The sequence below is a fragment of the Rhipicephalus microplus genome, chromosome 7, assembly GCF_043290135.1.
Source record: "Rhipicephalus microplus isolate Deutch F79 chromosome 7, USDA_Rmic, whole genome shotgun sequence".
Classification (NCBI taxonomy): domain Eukaryota; kingdom Metazoa; phylum Arthropoda; class Arachnida; order Ixodida; family Ixodidae; genus Rhipicephalus; species Rhipicephalus microplus.
Genome location: NC_134706.1, coordinates 47,651,090 through 47,663,284, shown reverse-complemented (window position 1 = coordinate 47,663,284; position 12,195 = coordinate 47,651,090). Strand labels below are relative to the sequence as shown.

At 45.6% G+C, this 12,195-nt stretch overlaps 1 protein-coding gene across 1 annotated transcript in view; it reads right to left on the bottom strand.

The window, feature by feature from the left end:
• The window catches only part of LOC119179564 (cytochrome P450 6a8), a 90,127-nt gene extending 82,010 nt beyond the window's left edge, over positions 1 to 8,117 (bottom strand). Inside the window, exons 1-3 of the mRNA XM_037430668.2 lie at positions 7,793 to 8,117; positions 6,774 to 6,870; positions 5,566 to 5,618 (exon numbers count right to left, since the gene is read on the bottom strand). Coding sequence (XP_037286565.2) covers positions 5,566 to 5,618; positions 6,774 to 6,870; positions 7,793 to 7,896 — 254 coding nt within the window. The 5' untranslated portion in view covers positions 7,897 to 8,117. The remainder of the gene's footprint in view (positions 1 to 5,565; positions 5,619 to 6,773; positions 6,871 to 7,792) is intronic.
• Positions 8,118 to 12,195: the final 4,078 nt, after the last annotated feature.

Sequence of the window (12,195 nt, the reverse complement as noted above, 5' to 3'; positions counted from 1 at the left end):
ATGGACAATAGTTACACGTTCGATCGGCCATGTTTTGCCAGCCGTCATAGAGTTGCGCGACCACAAGATGAGTTATCTTTAACGAACAGGCTACGCGCCTTTTAGATGTAAGTGATCCCGTTGCCTCTAACTGCGGCCACTGTAACTAAACGGTTAAAGAAGTTATGTCAAGTCCGAGCATGGATGCAGGAAGCCACAGGAGGAAGCTCACTGCACTTTTTGTGGACTATGGGCCCACAGGAACACCTTTGGCATTTGTATAGCGCCACCACTACACACGCGTGAGCCCATTAACTGACGAATTTCTTGTTTTTTTTCTTCTCCTTCCCCTTTCTTTTTCTTTCTTCTCTATTAACCTTACCCATTCCGCCAGCCTATATAGCCAACCGGACATGTGCCTGGTTAACCTCCCTGCCTTCTCTCTTGCCATTCTTTCTATCCTTTGTTGTCTGTCCATCCTCTGGGTCTGTCCATCCTCCGTTGTCTGTGTAGCCACCAGTGGCACATACCCGCACGGACGGACAGAGAGACTAGCAGACGGACGGATGGACGGATGGATGAACGCGCGTAGTGGGTGTGTGCCACAGATGATACAAGATGACGGTACTTGGAGTGTTCGCTGGATGAACCGACGGACGGGTGGACAGACAGACTAGACAACGGGCGGACAGATGGACAGACGCGCTGACGTACGAATGAATGGACGTATGGACAGACGGGTGGACACATGGATAGACGCACGGATGGTCACGAGGACGGACGGAAGTAAGAACGAACTGACGGAAGAAAGCATGGACGGGCTGGTGGACGCTTCGCCCCACTCATCATCATTCACTCCGTGGATATGCTGTAGGATTTTTACTTCATTCACTAAGAAAAAAAAATTGAGGAGGCAAATATGCTTTTCAGGCTTTTTTACAGGACTCTCAATAAGCTAGGTATGATTTGTGCCGCTGTGCAGAAAAATAACTGAGAGAAAAAGACAAAAAGCAGACCGCTATTTGTTTCGTAAAACACGCCAACAAATTCACTGATTACCATGTGAGTGTCTTATATTAGGTCTGTTTCAGCCGTGCCTGCTGCTATACGCCGGACTAATGGGCCACTCCAATGACCTGATAACACTGAACATGAAAGAACACCAACTGGTAGCCTACCGTCTAGTTTTAGGGGCGAAGCTACTTAAGACGACACCCTTTCGTCCCTCGTCGTAGTCGTACTGCGTAACCAGTCTTACGCTTTAACTTGCAAGGTGGTGCCGGTGGGAGGTTTCTCCTGTGCGTTGTTGAACAATAAAAAGTTCGCAGCTTCCGCGTTAACTAAAAGCCCAGTTATTCTGTCTCTCATTCCCAATTAGCAGCCATTAGCATGTACATTGAGCACTATGTGACAAGAAAGAGTTGCTAGGTTATGCTCGCTGGGCGTAACCTCCTTGGTTTTAGAAAGGTTTAGCGAGCGTTGGGCCACAGTGCCATGAATACAGTGAACTAGTATATACCATGAACTCGAAGTGGTTAAAGGCGGGAAGTAGATACGAAGCGCCCGCCGTAAGAAAGTGCGTGTGCCACCTCTCGTTTAGTCCTTGAAATGTTCGCTGGATGGCGGTGCTTCTATATGATTGATTGATATGTGAGGTTTAACGTCCCAAAAACACCATATGATTATAAGAGACGTCGTAGTGGAGGGCTCCGAACATTTCGACCACCTGGGGTTCTCTAACCTGCACCCACATCTGAGCACACGGGCCTACAACATTTCCGCCTCCATCGGAAATGCAGCTGCCGCAGCCGGGACTCAATCCCGCGACCTGTTGGTTAGCAGCCGAGTACCATAGCCACTAGATCACCCCGTCGGGGCGGTGCTTCTATATGCTGATATATGATGAAAAGATGCGAGATGGTGATACTTGGAGTGTTGACTAGACGGACGAACGGACACACAGACAGATGCATGTATGGACGCACGGATGGCTGCATGGACGAATGAACGCATGGACGGACGCACGGATGCACGTGCGGACGCACGAACAGACGCACACACGGACGGGTGGATGTACGCATGGACGGTCACACAGACGGACGCATACAAGATGAAAAGATGCGAGATGGTGGTATTTGGAGTGTTGACTAGATGGACGAACGCACAAACAGACAGATGCATGGATGGACACACGGATGGCTGCACGGACAGATGGACGCATGAACGGACGCAGGGGTGAATGCATGGACGAACTCATAGATGGACGCATGATGGTCACACAGACGGACGCACGGACGGACGGAAGCAAGAACGAATGGACGGACGGATGCTTCGCCCTACTCTCCCTCATTCACCCCGTGAATATGCTGCCATTTTTTTCTTTACGCGTACTGTCGGGAATGTGAGCCCATGCCAAAATTTAATTGAATGTGCAGTTTTGTGCCAGCATAAAAATTAAAAAAAACGTGTCTGATTGAGGTATGGCCTAATGACAATTGTGCTAGTATCAATAATTATAACAACTATTTTTTGTTAATCAATAATAAACAATAGACATATCTAAAATGAAGTTGACCACTGTTGCTATTTTTTTGTATTGAGCAGATTCATTTGAGAACCCGTGAACGCTCCACACAGCGATGTTAGCAGTAGAGCAATAAACCCAGAATGCCCTTGAGTAATATTGTCCCGACGTCGAAACAGAGGTCTTGCGGCAGAAACTGAGACACCAGAAGCAGGTAGGTTCTTTTAATAGAACGCGCAAGAGAGTTCTTCTTTTTCATCCATTTCATAGTACTTCATGGCACATGCACAACTGTCATTGTCTTTCTTTTTGACAAGCACGTGACATTTGCCTCCCTCCGAAAGAGGCATCGTCCCGATGCGCAACCTAGGCGCTCTACCAGGCGTATGAAGTGGTCGCGTTAACTGGATAAATACGGTTTCATACGCACGACGTGTACGACTTCGGGTAAATGATTTTGACGCCTAGAACTACAGTCAGTGTCAGGAACAACTTCATAGTTCACGTCGTTCAAGCGTCGCGTGACGCTGTATGGGCCAAAGTATCGTCTTAGCAGTTTTTCCGACAGTCCACGTCGACGTATCGGAATCCAGACCCAGACCTTGTCGCCTGGTGTGTAGCTTATGAACTTGTGTCGGGGGTCGTACCGTTGTGCATCTTGATGCTGTTGATGACAGATGCGCACACGCGCGAGCTGTCTGGCTTCCTCGGCGCGCTGAGTGAACTCTTCGGCGTCCACATGGATGTCGTCACACTCATGCGGCAACATGGCGTCCAACGTTGTCGTGACTTCGCGACCATAGATCAGACTGAACGGCGTCATTCCAGTGGTTTCTTGTCGAGCGGTATTATAGGCAAAGGTCACGTACGGCAATATCTGATCCCAGTTTTTATGCTCTGTGTCAACGTACATGCTGATCATGTCTGTGAGGGTCCTATTGAGGCGCTCTGTCAGTCCGTTTGTCTGCGGATGGTAAGCCGTTGTTTTCCGGTGAGCTGTACCGCTGAGTCTGAGAACTGACTCCAAAAGTTCTGCGGTGAAGGCAGGTCCTCTGTCTGTAATCACTGCTGTCGGAGCGCCATGCCGAAGGACGATGTTTTCGATGAAGAACTGAGCGGCCTCTGCTGCTGTGCCGCGCTGCATAGCTTTAGTCTCCGCATAACGGGAGAGGTAATCGGTGGCCACGATTATCCATCTGTTACCTGTTGTGGAAGTTGGAAAGGGGCCCAGGAAATCCATTCCAATCAGAGTGAACGGCTTCGCTGGTGCTAGGACTGGATGTAAGAGACCGGCTGGCTTGCTGGGAGGTGCTTTGCGTCTTTGGCAGTCGGTGCAAGTTCGCACGTGATGGTTAACATCAGCGGGTAACTTTGGCCAGTAGTACTTGCATCGCAGTCGGCACAATGTTCGGGTGTAGCCTAGATGACCAGAAGTTGCTTCATCATGGCACGCTTCCATAATTTCCTTTCGAAGAGAGGCAGGCACGACGAGCAAGTGCGGGTTGCCGGTTGGTGAGAAGTTTCTCTTATAGAGAACATCATTTCTCAAGCAAAAAGATGGCAGTCCTCTGGCAAATAACCGCGGCACGTCCTTACGTCGTCCTTCTAAATATTCAATGAGTGGTAACAGCTCAGGGTCACTGCGCTGCTCTCGTGCAATAGTGGCCGTGTCGACAACTCCCAAGAATGCCGCGTCGATGTTTTCGTCGTCAGGAGCAGCAGTTTCCACTGGCGACCGTGAGAGACAGTCGGCGTCGGTGTGCCGCTTCCCAGATTTGTAGACGATGGTCATGTCGAACTCTTGCAGTCTTAGGCTCCAGCGTGCCAAACGGCCAGATGAATCTTTAAGGTTGGTGAGCCAGCACAAAGAGTGATGGTCGCTAACAACCTTGAAGGAGCGGCCATACAAATATGGACGAAATTTGATGACCGCCCACACCACGGCGAGACACTCCTTCTCGGTAGTCGAGTAGTTCTCCTCCGTGCGAGAGAGAGTTCTGCTGGCGTAGGCTATTACTCTTTCACAGCCGTCTTGCCACTGCACCAGAACGGCACCCAGACCTACATTGCTGGCGTCAGTGTGAAGTGCGAAATGTGTGTGAAGTGCGAAGTGTGTGAAGTGCGTCAGTGTGAAATGTAGCCTCGCGGTTCTCATACCACGTGCGAGCGCTATCTTCCAGTGCGAAATATGCACGGCCAAGTTTGTGCTGTTCGCTCCAGTTGTTGGATACAGCGACCCGTTCGAACTGTTCGAGCCAGTCTTCGACATCCTCGTACTCTTCCCCACGGAAAACTTCAGGAACGCGAGGATGTTCAAGAGTTACCTGCGAGGGAAGAGTGGTCTGCGATGGCGGGATAACCGTGGATGTCGTAGGAGCTGCCATGCTGGAAAGAGGCGGAACAGGTGCGGACTCTGGACTTAGGCCTAGTAGGCGCCGACTGAATCGGTGCACTGGAGTCGTGACGAGGGGCTGAGTCTCTGGACTAGGTGAACGGGTCCGAGTAAGACTGTCCTGCATCAGGGTGTAGGCTCCAGCACCTCCACCAGTGTCCCGACGTCGAAACAGAGGTCTTGCGGCAGAAACTGAGACACCAGAAGCAGGTAGGTTCTTTTAATAGAACGCGCAAGAGAGTTCTTCTTTTTCATCCATTTCATAGTACTTCATGGTACATGCACAACTGTCATTGTCTTTCTTTTTGACAAGCACGTGACAATATTTCATTTTTTGCATTCGATAAATTCCGCGTCACTGGAGTGCTACGCATCACTGTTTTTTCTTCTTCTTTTATAAGTGCGGCAATATTCTCCTGAAGGGTGCACGAATCTACGCTCGCAGTTTCAAAATGGTGTCTGTTTTGCATCAATATACCCACTGTTAAAAAAATAAAAGAAAGCTCTTAGCATCTCACTCTCTCTGCAACAGAACCACGAAAGGCGCGAACTTGCTTCGGAAAAGTTATTCATTCATTGTCATCGTGTCAAATTCAAAATGCTTGCTGGTGACCGCAATACTTCGAAGCTCAAGAACATTTCAATCAGCAAGAAGAGGTAACATCCTTACCCGTACATGTCACCGTATTGTTTCGACCATTTATCCATCACCTTTACTGTGTCCTGTGGCATTTGAAGAAAAGGAGCGAATATGTGTCAGTCCATCAGTCAGTATAAAGAATGAATGAATGCATCAATGAAAGAATATCTATCTATCTATCTATCTATCTATCTATCTATCTATCTATCTATCTATCTATCTATCTATCTATCTATCTATCTATCTATCTATCTATCTATCTATCTATCTATCTATCTATCTATCTATCTATCTATCTATCTATCTATCTGTCTGTCTGTCTGTCTGTCTGTCTGTCTGTCTGTCTGTCTGTCTGTCTGTCTGTCTGTCTGTCTGTCTGTCTGTCTGTCTATCTATCTATCTATCTATCTATCTATCTATCTATCTATCTATCTATCTGTCTGTCTATCTATCTATCTATCTATCTATCTATCTATCTATCTATCTATCTATCTATCTATCTATCTATCTATCTATCTATCTATCTATCTATCTATCTATCTATCTATCTATCTATCTATCTATCTATCTATCTATCTATCTATCTATCTATCTATCTATCTATCTATCTATCTATCTATCTATCTATCTATCTATCTATCTATCTATCTGTCTGTCTGTCTGTCTGTCTGTCTGTCTGTCTGTCTGTCTGTCTGTCTGTCTGTCTGTCTGTCTGTCTGTCTGTCTGTCTGTCTGTCTGTCTGTCTGTCTGTCTGTCTGTCTGTCTGTCTGTCTGTCTGTCTGTCTGTCTGTCTGTCTGTCTGTCTGTCTGTCTGTGTCACTTGGTTCAAAAAGAACACGCTGTAAATATATTGCGGTATGATAGATCCTGATCGGTTCAGTCATAGTAGCTTACAATGTGCTCACGTCTCGACCAGTGGTTCTTGTAACCTTCAAATGTCACTCAGCCTCATTATTTGTAGTACCTCTGTCTCTCTTGGGTTCCTCTCTTATTCCTTCCTTTCTTCTTTTCTTTCTTTTTTGACAGATCCTGTTCTGCGAAAGAAGTTACCTAGAGTTTGTGTAAAATCTTCGACGCACCTTATTCGAGAAAGTGGGTTAATTACGCATGAATTTTTCAGGCGAAACAATATCCAGCTATGTCAGGTTAAACCACCTCCCTGCTCCCTCCTCTACATAGTTTACTTCGCCATCATCATGATGCTACAGCGTTAATTCGGTTTGATTAATTCACTCACGCTAGTCCACAACTGGTCGAAGTTCCCGGTGATCAAGTGGGGCGCAGGGCCAGGGATTCCCATCCGCTTGAACAAGCTAAGTTTCCACAGGCGCCATCTGTTAATCCGCAACAAAAACGAATCACGTCAAGCAAAGATGCACGAAACTCGAAGTTAGGTAAGTATTAGAGAGAAAATAACCTGACTAATCGCGCGTTGTTATCAATCCGTATCTCGCGTAAGTGAAACATGAATTTACATAAGTAGTTGAGCTTTTATTGTGCATTGTTTGGCCACAAGGTTGAAGGAATGACTGTTACAGCAATAAAGTTGTAATGAAACGTGAAGAATGGCGAGCCACTGAAAACCTGCAGCAATTTCCTCAAGCAGAAAGGAGGCACAAAGAAGACATACACTAGACGACAGGGAACTCACAGTGCCTTTCATTGCTCGGCCCTTAAAGCACTCTGCTCATACAAACAAGACGCACGGAATGAACGCAAAAATATACACAAGATGAACGCGAACTAACTGATGTACATGTCAGTTTTTGTGTGAGCAGCTGGTTTCGCAAGTGGGGCCACTGCAGCAAGAGAACTTCGCGCTTTCTCTAACTTCAACACAAAGTTTCGGGTGGAAGCCCAGACAAACATACAAACCGAGCCGATCACGAGTTGGCGTCCACGCGTGAGGTACCATGGCCTAAGTTTTAACCTAGAGCATGATAATAACTAACAATGATTACTTGATACCAAGGTGCCCACTTTCAATATTACCAACCAAAAGTTGTTAATACCTTAAACAATGATCGGTGTTTTAGCAAAGGTTATTTATTACCTTTGCGGACACAAATGGCCATTGTTTTTTTTTACTTTTCAATAGATGTATCTGCCAGAAAAGTTGAAAATGGTAGTCCCAAAATTTACAGAAGGACACAGTACTGTCGCCCTCACATTTATTTGTTTTTGTTTCCCAATATTGAACTTTATCAATTCACACATTGCGAACAAATAAAATACCGGACAAAACGCAAAACTTACTTGTACATTGCGGTAGCAAGGACCACCATGACCGCGACGGTAACGGTAAAATTCCAGTCCGTCAGAACCTGGGCCATATTGACGTCTCCCATATGAAGCAACATCCAAGCCACAGCTTTGCATTCAACTCGTACTGATTTAAAACGTGGATCGCACCTTCATATGCTCTGCACACCGTCTTTCGCTCTTGAAAAACGGAGTAGGCACCTTCAAACGCCTCCAATTTGCTCGAACCTTGACGCAATGAATCGAGATACAGCTGTTTTTCCGTTCGTTGTTCCTCGCAGTCTAGAGGTACATTTGGATGAAGGTTAACGCACACAGAGTGATAATGAATTGCTGGCACTATACCGCCTCCCTCTCTCTCTCACACATACGCACACTAACAACGACTGCAAAAAAAAAAAGGTGAATACACGTGGAGGTACGCCGATTCACCTGCAATCTCTCTCTGTGTCTCTCAGGCTCATACAAAAACCTAAGACAAAAAAAGAACGTAGTAGCAATACGACATGATTATTTGTTGCGTTATTCGTATGAGGTCAGGCGTAGCTGGGATATCGTACGCCCTGGCGGATTTATCATTATGTCAATACACGTGCCCGCCAGTATTTGTGCCTCGTGTAAGTTCTTGCCGACTCGGTCATTTCAGCGGGAAAACTCCGCCGATTAGCGGCATGGGAGTAGACAAATGGCGCATGCACGCTGAGCTCCGAAGGCTTTAAAGACGACAGTCTTTCTTGGGGACCTTCCACGGAAACATTTTGGTCTCTCTGTCTGTGTCTTAAGAAAAAGTGGTTAACGCTTTAGAGCACTTGGTACTCTACTAAGGGAGATCTTAAAGCCATCCCGTGGGCTTCCTGGGGCTTACTTTCTTGCGGGCTGTTTAGAAAAAAAATTATTTACAGTATGTACAGAACACAAAGGCTTCATACCATTCCCGTAACAGGGTACATACACTTCGGCACATATATGTTTCACGACCTACATCACTCCGTTACAGGCATCTACCCTTAAAAATACCTTAAACGGCACCCAAAGTGACCAAACGATACTCCAGCAAACGGCCGGCCCCATCCGCAGCGCCCACCGATAATGCTCAATGTTCAGCGTTCGTGCTTATGCGATTGTCAATTAAAAAACAGTTATTGCGCATATCTGAGGCACCATAACAACGCGGCAATATTAAGTATGTGTATTTTTTACTAGAAAAGGCACACGTAAATAATTTTAAGGATTGTAGCCTTTATAACGCTGCGCTGGCCATCAAACGCTTGCATGAAACGGCAAGTGTTTCCAACGCTTTGCTAAGATGACATGGTGGTGGCACCTGCCCGTCGCCTTGCGTTCTACACCTTATCGCCTCCAAGACGGGCGCGCACGGCACGTGCCCCATTTTCCGGGATAACTGCCAGATAGCGCTCGTGTCTCACGTGTGGCGTCACATGATGCGCTCGTTCACCTCCACTACACGCTTGAGACACTCTAACGCAGCGCCTCCAGAATACCATTCACCAATTTTCTTGCGCAGATCATCAAACAGCTTGTTCACTCTCTCCAGACGCAAGACTACCATCTTTCGGCGACATTTGCGGTGAACATGCAGATACGGAGCCATTCTTTATTGTACCGTTTTAATGAGACCTTGAAGATTGCGCTCAAGTGCGTTGTCGGCAAGCGCCATGAATTTGCGTGCTGTATTATAAATGCAATACAGTGGTTAGCGTACTTCAGCGACTTTGACTGCATCTATCTATCTATCTATCTATCTATCTATCTATCTATCTATCTATCTATCTATCTATCTATCTATCTATCTATCTATCTATCTATCTATCTATCTATCTATCTATCTATCTATCTATCTATCTATCTATCTATCTATCTATCTATCTATCTATCTATGGAGCTACGACATTTAGCTCTCCTGGCCATTTCGAAAAATGTACCTATACAAAATTTGCTATGCCATAACATGACTATTCTGGGCATAAGTGACTTGCCAAAACATAACAATGATAGCATGTATGTCATGGCTGTCATGATTTACATTTCATGGTCTTGCTGCTTTTACTATGGGTTTGTTTTGATGATATATGGCAAAACTGAATTGGTACGACATGACTGCCGGGCGAATACAAGCGACAAACTCTCATGGCGAAACCATGACATGCATGTCATGGAAATCATTACTACACACCACGCTCATGGTGCGCTCACGGTCTTTCACTACCTTCACATATACTAAATTTCGTATTACTGGACGTGATTGGATGACGTAGTTAAATGACTGCTGCTAACATGATAGTTATGTCATGTGTATCATGTGAAACATGACTACATGCTACGCTCATACTGCACTCACAGTTGTTTCGCTTGCTTCACATATTTGAAATTTGGTGTTACGTGACGTGAATGTATGAAGAAGGTATGTGACTGTTGCAAACATGATAATCATGGTATGCATGTCATGTCAAGCATCACTAGATGCTACGCTCATAGCGTGCTCACGGCCGTTTTGCTCGCTTTATATATAAAAAATTTGGTATTATAAATACGTGACGTGAATGGACGAGGAATAATAATAATAATATATACTGGGGCTTTAGGTGTCACGACCACTATATGTGTTTAAGGCATGCCATTGTAGAAGACTGCAGAATAATTTCAACCACCTGGGTTTTTTTAAAGGGACTAAGAGCTAAACAACGTTTCTCACATAAGTTAAATACTTTTTCAAAAATACCAAAACTACCATGGTTGCCAGTAGATGGCTTTCATCAAAAAGAAAAAAAAAGCCACAAAAAAAAAAAAAACGTGGGTGGCTACGCCACTTCGAAGTTTCCGCAACAGTTGCTGTGATGGCGTCTACGAAACACTGCGTAGACCTAAATCAGTAAAAATATAGTAAATTCCTTTTTGAGGGAGCCAGACGCTGAACATACCAAGTTACCGAATATTTCGCTGTGTGAATGTGACAGAAAAAGAAAAAAACTAATAATAAAATTTGTGACGTCACCATTGTACATTGAAGCAATAAACTTAAAAGTGAAACTTCTGATTTTCTCTTCTGTTAATGAACTCATGAAGGAGAAATCAGCCTGCGTTAAAGAGCTTAGACCTAATACTGTCACAAATGAAATCCTTATGTCGGTATTTCATCCAATGCTTTCGAATTTACCAGCCGTAGAGATTTCATTTTGTAATTTGTTAGTCTACACACCTTTACTGTTTTACTTTAACGTCCCAATAACGTATGCGTCAATCTAAGCACGCGGGTGATCTCTGCAGTACCTAATGCAACGAGGAGGAGGAGGAGAAGGAAAATTTAAGCGGAAGAACAGGGAGGTTAGCCAGTTCTTGAACCGGCTGGCTACCCTGTGCTGGGGAAAGGGGTGAGGGGAATAAAAGATGATAAAAATAAGTGTTGCGAAGAGAGAGAGAGAGAGAAATTACAAAAAATAGCGACAGAGTAGAGGCCACACGAAAGAGTATAAGACACTTAAGTCTGTCTCTGAGGCCAGTTGTCCACAAAAAGCGTAGCAGAGCTTTCAAAGCCTTCTGGGCTGAGGATGGGCTCGGCCAATGACCCAGAATCTTTTGTTCCGACAAAGGCCGATCATCCAGTCTATCCATAGCTGCAGTCAGCTCTTGTCTTGGCACGTTGAAATGGGTGCACTGACATAGAAGATGCGCGATGGTTTCTTTGCAGCTGCAGTACGTGCATGTAGAAGAGCTGGTTATTCCAATGACATAGGAGTATGTGTTCGTGAAGGCCACTCCAAGCCACAGGTGGCATAGAAGAGTCTCCTCAGATGAAGATATCCCTGAGGGAAGACGAAGCTGCATATCGGGATCCAAGTTATGCTGGCGCCCGTTTGTGAATTCTGTTGAGTTCCACTGTACCAGTGTGAGATTACGTGCAAGCGAACGAAGTCTTGTAGCTGCGTCGGTCCTTGAGAACGGGATGACCTTGTATTGGGTACCATCGTGTGCAGATGGCCTAATCTGCGCGGTCCTTGCCATATATACCGCAACGACCTGGTATCCTTTGATACACTATGCTGTGCTGTTTCTCGATTGCTTGGTGATGAAGAAGTCTTATTTCAGCTGCTAACTGTTAATTAGGTTCATGGCGAAAGGGTGACATAAGACATTGAATAGCTGCCTTCGAATCCGAGAAGATAGACCAAGTTCCCGAAGATTCTTTCCATAAACTCCAAAGCTGCACGTATAGCTATGAGTTCTGCAGCTGTCCACGACGTCAAATGCAATGTCATGAATTTAATTGTGATGTGCCTCGCGGGAATAACCACCACCCCTGCTGAGCTTACTGAAGACACAGAGCCATCCGTGTAAATGTGAAGGCGTCCGTTGTACTTCTCTCGCAGGAAGAGTAATGT